The following is a 20,040-nucleotide window of genomic DNA, read 5'->3' on the forward strand; positions in this document are numbered from 1 at the left end:
GGTAAACTGAGTGAATATACAGTGAAACGCTGCTTTGTGGGGATTTGTTCCAGAAAAATGTTTGTCATCCAAACCACATCGGGAGCATCCTGCGCCTGTGCAGAACGCGCCGGGGGCATGAGCGAGGGTGCGGGTGGCCAGGGCCACACAGGCACAGTGGCCTGCGACATTAAAGTCGCAAAACCCGTAAGTGAACCGCAGCAGGGGACCAGAGGACCGTTTTGTCCTGGTGCGGGTAAAATAAAATTGTGGGATATAGAAAAAAAAAAGTAATTTTTAGGTGAAGGAGGATAGATACAATTGTTTTTCTAATCAGTTTATTTTCACCTCAGATGTCCTTTAACCAGTACACTTCTCTTTCATGTAAGAAAATGTGCTGTGATTATAGGGAACATCCTCCAAAGTTTTAAACAAGTAATTAAGAAAGAAATCACTGAAGTAGTAAACATTCAAAAATACATGATGTTGAGATTTAGCTAGTCTAGTTTGTGGTTAAAAGTGAACAGATAAAATAAACAGAAATGTCTTATAAGGCAACGGCTGTTTATCCGCCAGCCACAAGATGTCGCTGGTTAAAGAAAATACTCTTTGCACACAGTTACCACGTGACGCTAGTTTCGCTGGCTTTCTTTTCACTTCCTTGTTGTCATGGAGAGGAGACCGCAGCGCGAACGCGGCCCGTGGGAAAGGCCTCATTATAACAGCGAGCATTCACCTCAGCCGGATCCGTTCCAGCAGCCCCGGAGCCATGCGGTTCCCCGGGCAGGACCGCACTCGGAGTGTCCACGCAACCGGCCGCAAGCGCCGCAGCCCCGGGACATCCAAGATCAGCAGCACCAGAGGCCCGAGCATGGGCAGGGTGGTAACCCGATGTTTGGGGATTCGAGGCAAAGACTGTCTCAACAGGATCGTAGGCAGGGCGGCAATAACGTGGAAAGACTGTCTCAGCACGAATTTGGGCATCGAGACAATGCTATAAGTAGAGGTCAGAAAGAGCATGGGCAGGGTGGCAAGCTAATGTTTGGAGGTCCTCCTGGGCCACGACTCCCTCAGCAGGACCATGGGCAAAGCACCAGTCCGATGTTTGGAGGTTCTGCAGGGCAAAGATTGCTTCAGCAGGATCATGGGCAGAGCAGCAACCCAATATTTGGAAGTTCTCCTGGACAAGGACCGCCTCAACAGGATTACAGACAGGGCAACAATGTGATGTTTGGTGGTCCCAATCAAAGACTTCCTCAGCATGGTCAGGGCGGCAACCCAATGACGGGAGGTCCTTCTGGGCAAAGATTGTCTCAGCAAGAACATGGGCAGGGAGGCAACCTAATGTTCGGAGGTCAGCAAGAACATGGGCAGGGTAGCATTTCAACGTTTGGAGGCCCTCCTTGGCAGAAAGTGCCTCAACAGGATCATGGGAAGAGCAGCAATCTGATATCTGGAGGTCCTCCTGGGCAAAGACTGCCTCAGCAGGATTATAGGCAGAGCAGCCATCTGATATCTGGAGGTCCTCCTGGGCAAAGACTGACTGAGCAGGATTATGGGCAGAGCAGCAATCAAGTGTTTGCAGGTCCTCCAGGTCAAAAAATGCCTCAGCATTTGCCTCAGGATCATGGGCAGAGCCGCAATGTGATGTTTGGAGGTCCTGAACAAAGATTGCCACAGCAGGCTCATGGGCAGGGCAGCAGTGTGATGTTTGGAGGTCCTGGAGAGAGACCGTCTCAGCAGGAGCATGGGCAGGGTAGCCATCTGCCTTTTGGGGGTCTTGGTCAAAGACTTTTGCAACCTGGTGGCATGGAGCCTGAAAAGTACCATCATGAAGCATCCCAGGCAGTGATCCCCCAGCAAGGAGGTGTTCAGCCAGCCATATTTCCAAGGGTGGATGTTTCACATCATGGAGGAAAGCATTCCAATGGTCCTGTCCATGCTGGTTCCCATTTGGGTAGGACAGAGCAAAGGATATTTCCGCAAAACACTCAGCAGTCTGAGTGCAAGCAATCCGGAAATGCACATTTTGGAGGAATTCTTCTTGAAGGACCACCCCCAAATATGACACATCATAAAGGTCCTCATCAAGACACAGATAAAACTGAAAGTTCCCAGCATGGAAATTGGGGTGTACAAAACACTCCCCTGTCTAGAGATTATAAACAAGGAATTTCTTTGCAAAGTCCTCAGCCTGAAATATTTAATCCTGCAGCATCTATGAATAAACTTCCACCAAATGATCTGTTCCACTTCAGACCATCAGCCCCTGGCATTGCTCAGCCTAGACCTCCACAGTTGCAGCCAGTACCTGTTCAAAACCCCCAGTTCCCTAACAATCCTGTTCCTGGTCATTTCAATTTCCCCCCTCCTTTTCATGGACCCCATACCAATCATTGTATTGTGCCTTCCCCTCAGATGTCTGCTGCAATTCCTGCTTTTCATCCTCCCCCTTCTCAAGTGGATGTTGTCTTTAATGGTCCTCAAAGAGAAAACAAACGGGAGGTCTCACATCTTCCAACACAAATTCAACATCCAGAAGGCTTTTTGAATCCAGAGCAATTTAAGCTTCACACCGAAGAAAGGTTTGAAAATGCAGCAGTTTCTAATGTTCATGGGCAGGGTGACCATCTACATCAGGAGATGAGACCTGGGCTTAGACCACAACCCTTTGCATCTTCTGAAATGGAATGTGTGCAAAATAACCCATTTGTCAGTAAAACTACCACCCAAATACATGATACACATATTTCTAAACAAGAGATTATGGATGGCCCAAGGGATTTGCAGGCTGTGCACCAACATTTTAATGAGAGACGAGAAAGCAGTTTTCATCAAAATAGACCCAGTGAGATGCTGATGGTTAAAGAAGATCCAACAGATATGGGCATGTTCCAGCAGTGGTTGTCTAACTTCTTGGCATTCAAAAGAAAGAAGTTTACCCCCAGGACTGACTCTGTTCAGTCAGTCTCCATAACTGAGGCCCGTGGTCTCATATACGATGCTTTGAGTCTTGTGTCACAGCTTAGGTCCTTGTGTCAGACTTTGGAAAATAAGGAAGATGGGGAGTCATGGACTAGGGACTATGAAAAAGCGAAGGATATAAGGGTAGTTCTGCAGAGAAAGATGAAGGAACTGGAAAAGCCCAGGTACATTCAATCTGTTAAACAGAAACTGGATAGAGTTCGTAAGAAAAGGCTTCGCATGCAGCAGAGAAGGCTTGACAAGGAAGAGGAGGAAAAGGAGGCAGCAGAACGTGCTGCAGAAAAAGAGGCCAAGATTGATAGTTGGAGGATGCGGTGCATCCATGAAGTTGAAGAGAGAAAAAAGGTAGGTAATGGTTTAGATCCTTGTTTGTGTATTAACCACTTCGGTAGCAGCAGTCTCTGGACCCTTGTGAATCAGAGACTTCTGGTACAAAAAAAAAACCTACCGACGTCACACTGCACCGGCTATGGCCCATTGTGTTGCTCTGGCATCGCTATGACAGCAGAGCTCGGTGAGCCAGTCAGGAGATGATTTTATTGGCTCCTGACCCTGTGATCAATGTGAGCCAATGAGATTGTAAGTAGGGATGTTAAGAACCGGGTCACACAGACGCTTTGCGGGCGATTACTGCCAGCCTCTGGGATTCGTCGTTAAAAGCTCCAATTTATATAAAACCTGTATAAGGCTGGGTCCACACTAGACACAGTTGCAGGACGGACACTGCAGTCCGGATCCGGGGAAGATTAGGGGAAGTACCCACCGTACTGCAAACTGATGAAAGTGCATCAGTTTCCGTTCAGTTTTTCCCTGACAGAAAACGTCTCTATCATTAGGAAGGAGTGGGAGGATTTTTTTGGGCCAATCAGAAAGCTCAGGCTATCCGGTTTCACATCCGTTTTTTGCCTGTGGAGCTGGAGATGCGTTTTCTCATTGCTTTCACTACCCCTGCGTGTATCCGTGGTCCTGATCCGTTGCGTGAAAATGCAGCAGATCCGGACCTTCCGTTCAGGTTTTGAAAACGGGTCCCCGCAAACGCAGACGGATCCGTTTTTTACTTAGGTGAGGCTGGCTGCTATTTTAAACATTAGTATCCGGGACTCCGTTTTTCATCAGGTTTGAAAAACGCAGCCACGGATACGTTTCCGGACCTAGTGTGGACCAGCTCTAAAAGAAAAGGGCCCTGGGGGAAGGGGGGGGGGGGGGGTTTACTCAGGGCAGTGGAGTCAGTACAAAAATCATCGGTACTTATCCGTTAGCCGGGCGCATCCTCTAGGTGGCGACAAAACTCCACCAGAGTTATATCTTTCCCTACTATCCATGTCGGCATGGAGGGGGAATAGTAATTAGCGCCACCTGCCGGATGCGCCCGGCTAACGGATAAGTACCAAATCATCCTACTCTGACTCCTCAATTTATGAAACCACCGACTCCAACTCCCACTCCAGGTACTTCTCAACTCCGAATCCACAGCCCTGGGGGTACTTACCTCGGGAGGGGGTAACCTCTGGATACGATTGAGGCTTCCCCTGTATTCCTCAGTCTCGCTGGGCCACTCCGAACAGCGGCCATGTACTATTTACCATTTCTGCTCCAGCGCAGATGCAGCAGTGGCTCTCGGCTCAGGATTAGCTGGAAATAGCCAATTCCAGTCAGATCCACTCAGTAGAGCGGACCCGACTGGGATCAGCTATTTCCGCCTGATCCTGAGTCGAGAGCCGCTACTGCGCTGGGGAAGGTAAATATTGCAGACGCTGCTGCGCTACAGCTTGACAAATTGTCGGCTGTAGCTTTGGAGGCGGAGGACGGTGGAAGCCTCAATCGGTTCTAGAGGCTTCCCCCTCCCGAGGTAAATACCCCCCAGGTGCCCTTTTTGATACAGAGTCTCTTTAAGTGAATGGGAGCATTTGTATTGGGCGGCATGTATCGTTTACTGGTGTTTGCGCAAACGTGGCGTTCCTATCCCATTTTTTCCCGACATTCCAGGTGAACCTGGCCGCTATATGCATTTTTGTCTGTGAAGTCCAGGCAGTGCTCCAGTGACTGCTGCCACTCTGATAATAATCCTACATCCTTATAGCTTCTCCCATTTGCAGTGCACAGGTTGTGTACAGTAATGTACCCATGGTTACAGCTGCAAATTATTCTATTGCCTACCAACCCTAAAGGATGTTCTCATGATTTCAGGTCTGCTTTGCACGTATATCTTATATATTGCATATATATCATACAAGCATCTTTGAAATGTGACTGTATTATGAATGTAACAAGCTCAGCCATGTGACTTTGACATGAATTTCAGTACATGAAAAAAGCAAGGAAAAGTAGATACTGATATGTCTCGATATAAGAAGAAATTAAAGGGAATCTGAGGTGAGAGACATTTGGAGGCTGACAAATTTCTTTCCTTTTAAACAATGCATGTTGCCTGGCTGAAGTGTGGATCCTCTGCTTTTAAAGTTAACCCAAGGTGAGAGTGATATGGAGGCTGCCATATTTGTTTCCTTTTAACTACTTTAAGACCGCTTCACGCCAATGGGCGTGACTGCGGCGGCAGCCCCAGGACCGCCTAACGCCAATTGGCGTCAAGTCCTGGGGCTGCACTTTGCAGGAGATCATGCGCAAGCTGCGTGCGCATCTCCTGCTCGGGGGTGGAGCTCCGCCCCGCCTTCAGTCTCGAGACTGTTAGACTGCGTGATCGGCGACTATTTACATGTACAGCGATGCGATCGGCAGCAGCGCTGTACTGGGGACAGCCGTGTGACACGGCTGTCCCCTCCTGAGGCTGGGGAGTGATCGGCTGTCATAGGCTGATGACAGCTGATCACCCTGATTGGCTGGGGGGAGGGAGCGAGCAGGGGGGAAAATAAAAAAATGTGTGGTTAAACAATACTGGCTGGCAGCCTTGCTGATCTATTGTCTGTAGTAGTGTCTGAAGTATACCAGAAACAAGCATGCAGCTAATCTTGTCAGAAACTTCTGATCTGCATATGCTTGTTCAAGGTTTATGGCTAAAAGTTTGAGGCAGAGGATCAGCAGGACAGCCTGGGATCTGGTATTGCTTAAAAGGAAATAATTATGGCAGCCTTCATATAACTGTCACCTCAGGTTCACTTTAAGGCCCTGTTTCCACCAGATGCAAATTCATGTAGATTTGCGGCACACAAATGTGCATAGCTGTGCATTTCAATGAGCCTGTTTCCATTCAACGCAACATTTGCATCCAGAAAACGTGGACAGCAGTGCCACAATTTTCTGGATGCCGCATTAGTTTTCGTGCTATGTCAATAGAAACTAAAAAAGTAAAATATTACGATTTGCGCATACAGATTAGTATATAAAAACCAGATGCATACATATGTGAATTTCCGTTTGTATGCGAATATAAAAAAAAAATCAAAAAGAAATCAGCAGTACTGCCAGGCAACTGGTATTGTTTAAATATATGGCAGCCTCCATATATCTATCACCTCAGGTTCCTCTTAAGAATTTGGATTCATGCTGTTTATAAATGAATATTTTAGACAGTCTCTTAAACTTATTTGTACCTTTCATTTTCTTCTAAGGAGAGAGAACTTAAAACTGTTGCTGACAGCGTTCTTGGAGAAGTGAGGAAAAAACAAAGTGATGCCAAAAAAATGTTGGAAGTGCTGAAATCTTTGGAGAAGCTGCGGAAACTGAGAAAAGAGGCAGCTGCCAGAAAGGGTGAGAACACAAATTCAGCTGTTGATATGGAACTAAGGCCAGTTTTATCGGTTTTGGGAGTTTCATTGTTACAGGTATGCTGGAGGCTCTATAGCATAGCTGGGTAGTGTACTGGTTAAAGTGGACCTGAACTCTTGCACAGGACAGAAGGAAAGCATAGAGAAATGCACCCTGTATGTATTTAGAAAGTTTAGCCTGTCTAATTCCCCCTCATCTGTGACTAAGCACAAGTTATAATTTGATCCCTCGGCTGAGTCACCTGACTGCCATGGCAGAGAGTTAATAGGTAAACACAGGATGTTAACAATACGTCTGCTTCCATGAAAGCAGGAAGAAAACAAACTGCAGATGTATTGCAGGATTTGTATCAGCTGTAACAAATGTTTTTCTTCAAAGGCTATTATGCTGTTGCCTATCGTTTAGAGCAGAGAGGAAGTACTGAGTTCAGGTCCGCTTTAGACAGTGAAGTCTCTTTTATTTATTTATTTATTTTTATACCTTATTTACTTCTTTAGTCCTCTTCAGCATTAAATTCTAAGCGGATTTGCCGCATTCCCATGGCAGAACGAGTGATTTATAGCAATGAAATAGCCCAGGAAAGTTCCTGGGCTCACAGATCTTTCTTCCTGATACAGGCAGAGCTGTGTGCAGTAGCTCTGCCTCCTTTCAGTCAATATCCGCCGATCTCCACCTCTCCCCGCCCCTCTGTCTTCTTTCATTGAGAGGCGCGGTGAGAGGCAGAGATCGGTGAAGATTGACTGGATAGGAGGTAGAGCTCCTGCGAAAAGTTGTGGAACTTTGCAGGTCTATTTCTTGTAATGAAAAAACCTCCCCTGGGGTTACTCACCTCGTGTGAGGGAAGCCTCCAGATCCTATTGAGGCTTCCCCTATCCTCCTCGGTCCCACGGCGGCAGCAAAAATCCTCCCGGAACTGCGGCGATGTAAATATTTTAGGCTCCAGCGCAGGCGCAGTCTCGGCTCTCCGCACAGAGATAGGCGAAAATAGCCGATCTCCGTCGTGCCACACTACTGCGCAGGCGCAAGTCTCCTGCGCCGTAGAGCGGACCCGACGGAGATTGACTATTTTCGCCTATCTCCATACGGAGACCGAGAGCCGCAACAGCGCCCCCGCTAGAGCCAAGAGAGGTAAATAAATCGGCGCTCGTCAGGCTTGTCGAGGGAGGATTCTGGGACTCTTCGGGGGAGCCAGCGCTGGACTGCCTGCAGCTACAGCGGAGGGGGAAGCCTCATTGGGACCCTGAGGCTTCCCCCTCCTGAGGTGAGTACCCCCCCCCCCCCCCCCCCCCCCCCCCCCCAGGGGACTTTTTTTTTTTTTTTGTTACAGGTTCTCTTTAAGGGCATCCACTTATGACACAGGAGACCAGGGTTCAAATCCTGTCTGTAGTCAGTATATATTCAATAAGGAGTCCCTGGTCAACACTCCCTGACACTGCAGGGTCTGCTGAGCGAACCCTAGTGGCAGCAACTCTCAAGCGTGTTCAGAAAAGGGTTATACAAATGTTAGCATTATTATGATTATACATGTAAGCTTTACCCCCATCATTTCATATGTAAATGGTGTACCAGTTTAGGAGTGAAAGCACATTTAAGACCCATTCCCACTGCCCTGCATCACCCACTGACCACGGCTGCCTGGCAATCCCCTTCACACAGTGATGCAGCTCCAGAGAATATTGTGCTTAGCAGCATTTTCATATGAGAGATTGCTGTTACCCATTCACTGACACTGAGTTGGGGCAGTGCTGTGCTGTGCACTGCCATAGCCATCATGTAGTCCTGAACGGTGTGCACTGCCTGGAGCCGCTGTTAGTGCCAGCGGCCCAAGAGGACCGCATCAGTTCTACTGAGGATAAAGCGGTGTAAAGAAACATTATTTTGCAGATGATGAATGTAGAATTCAAACCAGTAGCCATACAGAGGAGCTAGCTGGCTTTTTTTTAAGCTGTTGGGGTATGAGGTAACAGATACAGAAAATCCTCTGAAAATGTTGGGGTTTATTTATACAATGAAGTTAAATGCAAATAGCTTGCATTTTTAAAACCAAACTAATTATACCATCATTGTATTGAATCCTAGAGGCACCCCACTAGTGCTGTATTCCCTCTCACTCAGGGGGCTGGCTTTTGCTCACCTATAAGTGGCAATCAGAGTGGGCAGGAAATTCCCTACTCTCTCACTGGCTAGGTGTGTCACATGATATTTCTAACATCATGTGATGCGAACCAGCCAACTGGGGGCCAGCAGCAGTCAGGAGAATAGATCTGGCCAAGGAGATGCTAATTCCAGTTTGCATGCAGATGTAATGTAATTTGTATGCAGCTTGAAAATAAAGTAACTATTCAACGCAATTTCTGACCATGTTGAATTACAAAGTTCTGAGCTGCAATCAATTTGCATGCATCCTGTTTTCTCTGACACCTCAGCGGATTGTGTAACTCTCCTTAGAGTTGCAGCAGTCAGCAAGTATTCCAGCCAAAAGCTGGATCTGTTGTCAGGTTTACCTCTTTACCTTAAAGAGACTCTGTAACCTCAAAAACCTCCCCTGGGGGGTACTCACCTCGGGTGGGGGAAGCCTCCGGATCCTAATGAGGCTTCCCACGCCGTCCTCTGTCCCACGGGGGTCTCGCTGCAGCCCTCCGAACAGCCGGCGACAGACCCGACTGTAAGTTCAATATTTACCTTTGCAGGCTCCAGCGGGGGCGCTGTGGCTGCTCTCGGCTCCGAACTACACGGAAATACCCGATCTCAGTCTGGTCCGCTCTACTGCGCAGGCGCCGGAAACATGCGCCTGTGCAGTAGAGCAGACCCGACGGCGATCGGGTATTTCCGCCTACTTCAGGGCCGTCAGAGCGCCTGCGCAGGAGCCGGGAAGGTAAATATTGACGTCCTCTTTCACGGAGGGCTGCAACAAGACCCCTGAGGGACGGAGGACGGCGTGGGAAGCCTTATTAGAATCCGGAGACTTCCCCCACCCGAGGTGAGTACCCCCCAGGGGACGTTTTGACGTTACAGATCCTCTTTAAAGTGTAACTGTACATGATTTGTAAATCCAGATACTGCCAAAACAAGTGATTCTGTATACTTGAATTATTTGACCTTGTTTTTATACAAGAGAGCAGCAGTCTTCTGCACTGCAACAGTCTGATCTTTCTGTCTAGCACAGGCATGGGCAAACTTGGCCCTCCAGTTGTTAAGGAACTACAAGTCCCACAATGCATTTGCCTTTATGAGTCATGACTGTGGCTGTAAGACTCCTGAAATGGATTGTGGGACTTGTAGTTCCTTACCAGCTGGAGGGCCAAGTTTGCCCATGCCTGGTCTAGCAAGACGATCCCATCAGTAGCTACAGCTGTTCTGTAACTGAGGTGCATCATAAGCCCCCTTCTGTTTCCCCTTTTTATCTGTTTCCCCAATTTATGATAATAAACATACCTGTCCACTGACAATTTCAGAACCACTTTTCCCTTTATGCTACTTCTTACTGAATGCAATCAACTGCCTCCTGGTTTCGTGGTGCGTATGCTGGTTGACTCCCTGGTGCTATGACTGTCAGTGGTTTGAGCTCTGGGGCAAGTCTTTTTTTTTTTTTTGTGGTTTGTGTTGCATCACACCAAACATTGCTGATAAAACACCAGCTGCACTGACTATTCATAGTGTGTCCATGTGATGGGAATGAAGAGTTACAGAAGAGATGCATTTGTGATCTGAAGGTTGCAGTGCTTTCATGTAACTGAGGCTTTTATCTGAAGGGACCCTGAAGCGATATAACAAGATAAATGTGTACATAGGTCAGGGGGACTTCTAGCTCTTGAGTTACAGGAAAAGTAAATAATAGGAAAATGTTACTATGGTATATATTTCACTTTACTAAACAAGCTCTGTTTTAACATTTGCACAGTCATTATGCAAATTCTTACATGCCCTTGCGTATAACTGGTTCATTTTGGTAATTTAGAGAAAACTTCAGAGTTGACCTATTCAGTGTGCTATAAGAGATTATCAGTCTCATCTTGGTCTCAAAAACTTAAGTAAGGCAGTAAAATAATGTGAGTAAAATAATGTGCATCTGCTTATCCCTACACTAATTGCAGGGTTGCATTTCATACTTCTTTCACACCATGTGAAGCAGATTTGAGAATTATAGAAGTCTTGGTTATCTGGCACAGATGGAGATCGGCCAATGTCGGATAAGTGTTTTGTGGTTGCTTGAGACTGTTTTTGTTTTTTCCAAGAATTTTTTTATTGGGATATAAACCAGAAAAATAAAAGCAACACATACAGCAAATTGTATACACAACAACATACTGATTATAAGGTCAAGTTATATCCCAAACATTTTTCCATTTTGTGTATAGAATTTTGTGTTGTAGTATAGGTGGAGCCACCCAAATGGTTATCTGATGGTATACCACTAGCAGACTAATCTATTGTTATGAGTCATGAATAATACATAAAGGGAAAAGGCCCAGGGGTTCAGGTCCATTAAAGGAATACTATCGATACCCAAGTGTTCTAAAATGACAATGTACAAATAATGTCTAAGTAGCTGTGTAAACATTTTCCTAATTTTCATGTTAAACATCATAGGCAAAAACTGTAATTTATTGAGGGTAGGATTTAGCTATATTGGGACAAATCAATTGCAGAAGGGGTGTCTGCTTCAATGCACAGCCAGAGTTGCATATCAGACTACAGAAAGCAAATATCAAACTCTGAAAGCAAAAACAGTATGAAAAGCTGTGACAATTAGTTACATTTTCTCTGCTCTCTTCAGACACTTCAGTCAGAAACACAGGACCCAGATGCTGCAGCTTTCTCTGTGTCACACTCAGAGTTACACATGAAGTTAACTGATCAAGTGTGAGGGGAATTTCCCCTCTCCTCATGGCTCAGTCAGCCATCAGTTTTGGCGTCAGTAAAGTTTAAAAGTATTTTGCTAACAGTAAACAAAGAAGTTGCTACTAAAATGTATACATCAGTACTTAGCAGCACTTCCCAAACAATTCCTGTGTCAATTGAAAAAAATATGTGAATCGATAGTATTCCTTTAAGGTTGACTCAGTGTTAAAAATAGGCTCAGCTAATACAGTTCTGTTCTCCACCTCATACATACCATGAACTCTGTATTAAATGTTAAAATGCAGTAATTTAAAAAATATATTAACCTTGGGTAGCCATGGAACCAAGTCTTTAAAGGATACATCTGGGAATATTTAGAAAATCGGCTGTGCTTACCTGGATCTTCCTCCAGCTACTGGAAGCCTATGGGACCCGCTCCGCTTCAAACTGGTCTCCTGGAGTCTCCTCCTTAACAGCTGCCAGGTCGGCGGCCTCTGCATGCGGGCCGGGAGCATTCTACACAATCTGCTATGAAGGGGGTAGACCGGCTTGTGGCGACGGACCCACAGGCTTCAGGGGGCTGGAGGAGGGCCCAGGTAAGTAAGATTTTTTTATTTTTTTTTTAAGTATTCCCAGATGTATCTTTTAAGCATAGCAGAGCCCACAAACAGCCTAAGAAGTTTTCCTTTATCACTGTCAGTACTAACGGCGATTTGTGCTGGTTGGTTGAGACTGCTGGTTAGTTGGGTTCCGGATACCTGGGACTCTACTACACCTTCTAAATCCAGAGAACTGTCTGCCCTTGGCTGTGATTGGTGCTCAGCTGTTGGTAGATCCAGGGCTCTGGAGTCAAGGAGTCAGAGCAATTTAGGGTACTAGGAGTCTGAGTCAGTGGCTTCAATAAAGTGAGGAGTCGGATGATTTTTAAACCAAATCAATAGCTTTTCTAAAAATTAGACTAAGGAGTCTGAGTCGAGGAGTCAGTCGGAGCAATTTTGGGTACCTGGAGTCAGAGTCAGTGGTTTCATAAACTGAGGAGTCGGAAGATTTTTATACCGACTCCACAGCCCTGGGTAGATCACCGCATTCTCTGAGATTTGTGCCCCCACATGCATTTCTATTTCAGATATGGGTCATTAATAAGTTATGAACAGTTGTTCTGAGCTAATGCTGATCGTTCTTCTCATCTACAGGTGTCAGTCCTCCAACGTCTGCAGATGAAACATTTAAAAATCACATCAACAGGCTTCGCACCATGGTCCACAAACGCACTGCGCTGTATGACGCAGAAGAGAAAACCCTGCGGGTCATCCTGGAGGGAGAGCAAGAGGAGGAGAGGCAGCGAGACAAAGACAAGAGAATGAGAAAAATGAAGGAGAAAGTTATGCAAAAACAACGAGAGCTTGACTCCATACTGTTTGGAGATGATGGTAAAACAGTATTTTCTTACAGTCTAAAAGTGATCCTGATGTAACCCTGAGAAAAATATACCTCAAAACTTAGACAGCATTTTCTTCAAGAGTTATATGCAGTAGAGTAATAATTAATTCACTACTATTGATTAGCTTGTCAGGAGGAAGCCCTTCCATTTTGACCTTTCAGGCTAGCCAATTGGTATTTTCATGTCATGGAGAGGGGGCCATTTCATTTCATGCAGATATTGTCCAAACTAAGATTCTTGTGATTCTTGCAAGGCTAGACTACTATTTTCATTTTTAATGACCTGCTTTGTATTTGTCTTTGGGATTACTTTAGGTTTGCTTTAAATGCCACCATTTTGTGTGTACATTCTGCTTTATCCAGTTGAGGACCACAGGTTTATCACCCCTGCCATCACACCAACACCCCCTCCCTTGTGACCAGGCGATTTTTATTTATTTATTTTTATTTTTTTTACAGTTCAGCGCTGCACAGCTTTAACGGTTAATTGCACGGCCATACAACTTTCCACCCAAATGAATCTTACTTCCTTTTCTTGTCACAAATACAGCTTTCTTTTGGTGGTCGCTGATTGCTGCTGCGATTATTCGTTTTTGTTTTTTTTAATTAATGAAAAATGATCCTTAAAAAAACCTATTTCCTTTAATTCGCCTTTCCCCCCCCTGTTGTCCTTAGACTGCGATCAATACACTTCACTATGCCAACGTAGCATACAACAATGGCAGATTAGATTGTGAGTCCATCCAAGGGAGAGTTAAGTGACAAGGCTGTGTCGCAGTGCTGTTTACATTACTTTCTTCCTTTATTTGAAAAAAAAAAAAGCCTGCAGCCGCGTTCACTGGCTGATCTTCGTATCCCTCTGTGCCAGCTAACGTGCGCTCATGCTCGAGCAAGCGTGAGCTCCCGTCCAATCTCACGCATAGCGAGATAACGCAATCCTGCATTAGGTGGTCCTGGGGGAGCCGCTCTGCAGCCGCCATCCTGCGTTAGGCGATCAGAGTGGTTAAAATATCAGTTCCTTAACTGCTGTACTGTTAATAGAATTATCATATTGTCTCATAAAAAACATTGCAGACATTTTATAAAATACAAGAGTAGTGGTAACTTTCATGCAAAGAGCAAATATTGAAGTTTTGGGATTACCTCTCCTAAGGCAATTTATAAACCACGCATTGCTTCCTTCCCCAAATTATAAGGGTAGAAGCGTTTATATTTTTTTAGTCTGTGATGCAATGTCTTTCCTTTTACTGCATTTTACAGACAAGGGTAGCTATGCATCAGCTGGGACTTCACTAAAGGATAAACAATCAGTAATCCTCTGCATTCAAAGCACATGCTCACAACACCTAGGACTCCTGTTTGTGTATGTGTCTTAGCAGCCATTGTGTTCTTACTTTAGGATTTAGCTGTCTTGCACCCATACCAGCACAGCCCAGTTTTTAATGGTGTGAGTAGTACAATCTGGAGCTCTCTGGAGAAAGAGACTGATATATGTACATGCATGTGCAGTGGTAATCTGGCTCCAGACCCATAACAATCCAGTGATGTGCCTGGTGCAGGTGTAGTAGCAGCTTTCTGTTTGAGCACCAGCAGAAATGGCCGAGCCCGATCGGGTCCAATCTACTGCGCAGGTGCAAGTTGCCTGCGCAGTAGAGTGGATCTGATTGGGTTTGGTCTATCGGAAAGCCGCTACTCCACCTGCATGATAGTTTCTGGAAAGTGTCTGCAACACCTCAACCAAATAACTGTGTGCTAGGGCTCAAAACGAGCAATTATATGGTAGAGTAAGAAAGCCCTTAAAAATAGCACCTAACCTAGGACAATTTGAAAAAGTATAACAAAAATCTTTATTCAACATTAGGTATAATAATAATCACAATACTGATGATTGAATAAAGAATAAAACCATTTAAAAAACAAGCAAATATTCCAACACGATCCCTGCTGCATATGGAACAATCACTCTAAATGCAATATATTGTATAATGACACAATGCTGCTGTCAGATATAAAACCCCACAGTAGGCTCAATATTGAGCCCAACAGGGGGAGAACCCGGGTTCAGTATACTACCTAGTGTGATGCAGGACCAATAAACAACACCTGTGCAATGAAACCTAAAAAATAAACACATGAATAAATATCACATATATAAATTTATAAAATAAAGTGCACAGTTGCTATCCAGATATACAGTATTAATAGTGATAAGAGGATGCCTGGCAGAAACTTGAGGCAAAGGAGCAGCCCATAGGAAAAAGAGCATAAAGTGGAGTAGTGCAAAAAATAGGAGATACTTAGCCCAGAAATGGTGAAGTCAATCTCAGCAGCACAGCAGGGAACAAGGAATCCCCTCAGAGGACAAGATCCCACTAGTTCCGCGAGAGTCACCTCGCTTTATCAAGGAGAGAGGATGCATTACATTACATATACAATATATTGCATTTAGAGTGATTGTTCCATATGCAGCAGGGATCGTGTTGGAATATTTGCTTGTTTTTTTAAAAGGTTTTATTCTTTATTCAATCATCAGTATTGTGATTATTATTATACCTAATGTTGAATAAAGATTTTTGTTATACTTTTTCAAATTGTGCTGTGGGAGGTGCTATTTTTTAAGGGCTTTCCTCCTCTACCATATAATTACTCCACCTGCATGAGGCATGTCACAGGATTATTATGGATGCGCACGGTTCTGTGAGTTTATATATTAACCACTTGATGACCCAGCCTTTACCCCCCCCCCCCCTTAAGGACCAGCGCTGATTTTGCTGATCTGTGCTGGGTGGGCTCTACAGCCCCCAGCACAGATCAAACGCCAGGCAGAGCGACCAGATCGCCCCCCTTTTTTCCCCACTAGGGGTAGGATGTGCCGGGGGGGTCTGATCGCTCCTGCTTGCGTGTGGCTGGCGCTGGCGGGGGGGGGAGGGCACCTCAAAGCCCCCTCCACCGCAGGATTCCCCCTCTCCCCCCTCCCTTCCCCGGAGATCGGAGGCTGCACAGGAACGGATCTGTTCTGTGCAGCCTCTAACAGGCTCCTGCCTGTCATGTGACAGCGATCCCCGGCCGCTGATTGGCTGGGGATCGCAGATCTGGTACAACGCTGCTACTGTTAGCAGCGTTGTACAAATGTAAACAAAGCGGATTATTTCCGCTTGTGTTTACATTTAGCCTGCGAGCCCCGATCGGCGGCCCGCAGGCTATTCACGGAGCCCCCCGCCGTGAATTGACAGGAAGCAGCCGCTTGCGCGAGCGGCTGTTTCCTGATTAGTTAGCCTGCAGCCGGTGACGCAGATCTGCGTCGCTGGTCCTGCAGCTGCCAACTTTGGCGACGCGCGTTATGAGTGCGCAGTCGGCAAGTGGTTAAAATCTGCCTAGTGATCACTTCTCAGCTCTCTTCTTCTACAGTACAGCACAGCTAGGAACATATGGTAATTGTAGCAGACAAAGGAATGTAAACAAAATATGTCATCACCTCCTTCAAGTTCAGCAGCAAGCTTTCCATTGAAGGAGAAAGAGCTGTGTTTAACTGTTTGAATGCTGTTCTGCTACAACTTTTTTTTTTTCGTGGTAGTAGATTTTATGCTGTAAATAATCTTTTAGAGCAAAGAAGAGATGCTGAGTTTCATACCACTTTAATGATGATCTTATCTCTTATGTGTCTTCACCTTAGAACTCCTTCCCAGTCATCATCCTCTGCAGCCTTTCCGCCAGTATTACCTCCAAGCCGAGCACTCTGTTGTATCTCTCGTCCAGATCCGGTGAGTCTCCTATTATGCTTGAGCTTATTGGAATGCATACTGGTAATGTTTTTTTCTTTCCTTTGCTTAATGAGACTCTGTAACATAAAAAAACCCTTCTGCGGGATACTTACCTCAGTAGGCGGAAGCCTCAGGGTCACAATGAGGCTTCCCCCCTCCCCTGTAGCTTCAGGGAATCTAGCACTGGCTCCACCGAATTCTCCCACAATCCTCCCCCAACAAGCTTGACAAGGCTTGATATATTTACCTTGCCTAGATGCAGTGCAGTCGCAGTAGTGGAACTTAGTTCGGGTTAAGGCGAAAATAGTCGAACCCGATCATATCCGATCTACTGCACTGGTGAAAAAAGGACTTGCGCCTGCGCAGTAGAGCGGATCGGTCGGGTTCAGCTATTTCCGCCTTAACCCGAATGAAGAGAGGCTAGTGCGCCTGCGCAGGACGGGGGAAGCCTCGTTGGGATCCAGAGGCTGTACCCTCCCGAGGTAAGTACCCCCCAGGGGCCCTTTTTTCCTTTTAGATTTTCTTCAAATCATTACATAGCTTATCATCTTAAAACGATCCTGATAATTGTAGTAGTTTCTTTTGTTATTTTAGAATTGGTAGTCTGAGGAGATTACAGTAAAATCTATATGAACAGTATGTCACTAGCACTACCGTGGCTTCCTCTCTCTCTCTCTCTGAAACGGTGTATAACCCCAAATGATGACAACCCCTATCCCTCCAGGAAAAAAGGACGATTGAGTTTCTAGCTGGAGTTTAAGCGATCATAGCTGCTTTTATTGTACCATAGTTACAAACAGCTCCCCTCTCCCACACTCTAACTCTGACCCTCCTTTTCGGCAGCTAATGTCTTACTGGGTTCAGTGCCAGGGGCCAATCCACTGCCTCTCTGCTAATAAATATTTACCATCGCCTATAATTGCAGTGTTGCCGGCACTGACACTCAGACCTTGCCAAATTCACCTGTTTTGGCCAGGCTGCTATGAAAATCGGGCATTTCTCATGGTTAGTGGCCATTTTGGATTGTCATTACAGGCTTTCTAAAGAATGCACTAGCTATAATGCTGATCCTTTGACTTCTTCCCTAATGACTTTATGGTACAACTGTGCTTGACCTGACTTTCTTTCTGGTCTGGGTACTTGTTCCAGTGTAGTGGTTCACAGTATAGCCAGAGAACCAGCATTACAACTAGACAACCACATTTTCAGGTACAGGTTAGCATCCAGTGGCATCCTCCATCCTCTTTTATGTCAGGTTATTAGGCATTCATCAGCACTGAACAGCTGGCAGATTAGGTGTTCTGTTCTTTGTTATTAATTGTGCAGTTTTACGTTTTCATCTATATTTCTTTACCTCTTTCCCATTTTCTTTCTACATTGTTTACTTTTGCTAAAAACAAACCATATGCTGGCTAATTAATAACCTCGGCTTATCTTCTTCCAGGCATGAATGGGACCGGTTCTTGACACCACCCGACCGTCCAGATGCCAGTAGTATTCCTCAGGGATGGGTACTCCCTGTGCTGCCATCTAGTGAAGCGTGGGCCACAGCCTTGAAACAAGCAGAATGACTGAATGCTCAGGGATAGGTTTTTGTTTTTGTATGCACAGCCAGACATTGAGTCTACTTATAAAACTGCGGACAGCACCTTTCAGTACCATATTTGTTTCCACTATTCAATTACTGCTATTTAAAGTGTACCTGTAGGGAGAAATAAAGTGCCCCATTTAGATGTTTACCTCGGTAGAGGGAAGCCACTAAACAATTCAGAGGCCTCACCTCCACCGATCCAGCAATGGACCCCCTGAACCTCTTGGACAAGGGCTGTGTGCACACTGATGTGCTTTAAGGAGAAATTGAAACTAGTGGCAGTACCGTCCAACCTCTTCAATTTATTTAAATTTAATTTAAAAGGAGAAACCGTCATACTTGCCTCTGTAGAGGGAAGCCTCTGGGTCATCCAGGGGCTTCCCACGTCCTTCTGCAGGCGACCAATCCAGCGCTGGGACCCTTTAAAGTTCGCAGCCGCGTTCCTATACATGAGTGCGTCACACTGTATGAGCGCAGGATACCTTGCGCGCCTCCACATTAGCATAGAGCTGCTTGGGTTTGGCTTTTTCTGTGTATTTGAGACACTCCTGCAGTCAGAGGGATCAGCAGGGCTGCCATCCAACTAGTATTGTTTAAAAGGAAATTATTTTGGCAGCCACCATATGCCCCTCACTTCAGGTTCCCTTTAAATGGCTTTATTGATGTGGTCCTCATTTGACAGCTGCTCTAGCTATTTATGAAGCAGTAAGTCGCTCGTCCCCCCACCCCTGTCTTCATTGCTTAGCAGTGACTACCTCACCCTGGAGGTGACAGTATCTGTGGGAGACAGTGTCACCTGATTTCTATCTACGGGAACTTAAAGTGAACCTTAGCTAAAGCTCAGGTTCAAAAGAAGTTCTTACCCTACAGAGAGGGAAGCCTCAGGATCCTATTGAGGCATCCCTCTCTTGTCCGCAGCCCCCCATTGCAGCCCCCTCTGAATCGGGGCCGCGCAACTCCACTTCCGCATTAATGGCCGTGCTGTAGCCTCGCAACCCCGCCTACTCATGCGATGTAACACAGAGAGCCCGCGGCTCTTGCTTACTATGCATGCGCAGGCCAGCTCAGTTGGCTATTGCTCGGCCATGTACAACAAAGAAAGCCCTGATCAATGCATTGTCGCTAATCTTCCGGGGGGCCACGCTCAGCGACGAGGGACAGCAGAATAAAGAGGAAAGCCTTATTAGGATCCTGAGACTTGCCTCTCTTTAGGCAAATATCTGGTTTTGTGTAGCCGAGCTTTGGCTCGGTTACACTTTAATCACCCCTTGTTTGACAAATGTTAGTCACTTTTTCCCCCTACACCCCAGAATGGGTTTTTTAATTTGCTGCATGTTACTCAAGATCTGGGCTTATTATTATTATTTTTTTTTACTACTTTATAACTACCAAAAAAAAAAACTCACTACATGTGCAGTGTACAGAGGTGACTTTATAAAGCAGCATTTACTGCTCTTTTATAAGTAGACTCCTAAGTAGAGGATAAGAATCCAGTGCATATTGTATTTGCAGCATATTGTTCTCTTTGTGTCTGTGCTAAAAGAGTCTGATTATTTATTAGACTTACTGCACACATAATTGTGTATGTTGTCAACAATATTTATTTTGACTAAAGTTTTTTTTGTTTTACAAAAAATCAAGTTATTTGTGTGTTTGTTTTTATTTTGATAATCCTCTTTGCAAAAACAGAAAAATGTATTGATTCTGTAGCTTCCTACA

The 20,040-nt window shown here is 45.5% G+C and overlaps 1 protein-coding gene across 1 annotated transcript; it reads left to right on the forward strand.

Moving 5' to 3' along the window:
- The first annotated feature begins 647 nt into the window (after positions 1-647).
- Positions 648-19,926, forward strand: PDCD7 (programmed cell death 7). The gene is made up of 5 exons (XM_068274986.1): positions 648-3,309; positions 6,531-6,669; positions 12,723-12,959; positions 16,643-16,730; positions 18,175-19,926. The coding sequence occupies exons 1-5, from the start codon at positions 649-651 to the stop codon at positions 18,299-18,301; spliced, it is 3,252 nt and encodes a 1,083-aa protein (XP_068131087.1). The 5' UTR covers position 648; the 3' UTR covers positions 18,302-19,926.
- Positions 19,927-20,040: the final 114 nt, after the last annotated feature.

Source organism: Hyperolius riggenbachi, chromosome 3 (assembly GCF_040937935.1).
Source record: "Hyperolius riggenbachi isolate aHypRig1 chromosome 3, aHypRig1.pri, whole genome shotgun sequence".
NCBI lineage: Eukaryota > Metazoa > Chordata > Amphibia > Anura > Hyperoliidae > Hyperolius > Hyperolius riggenbachi.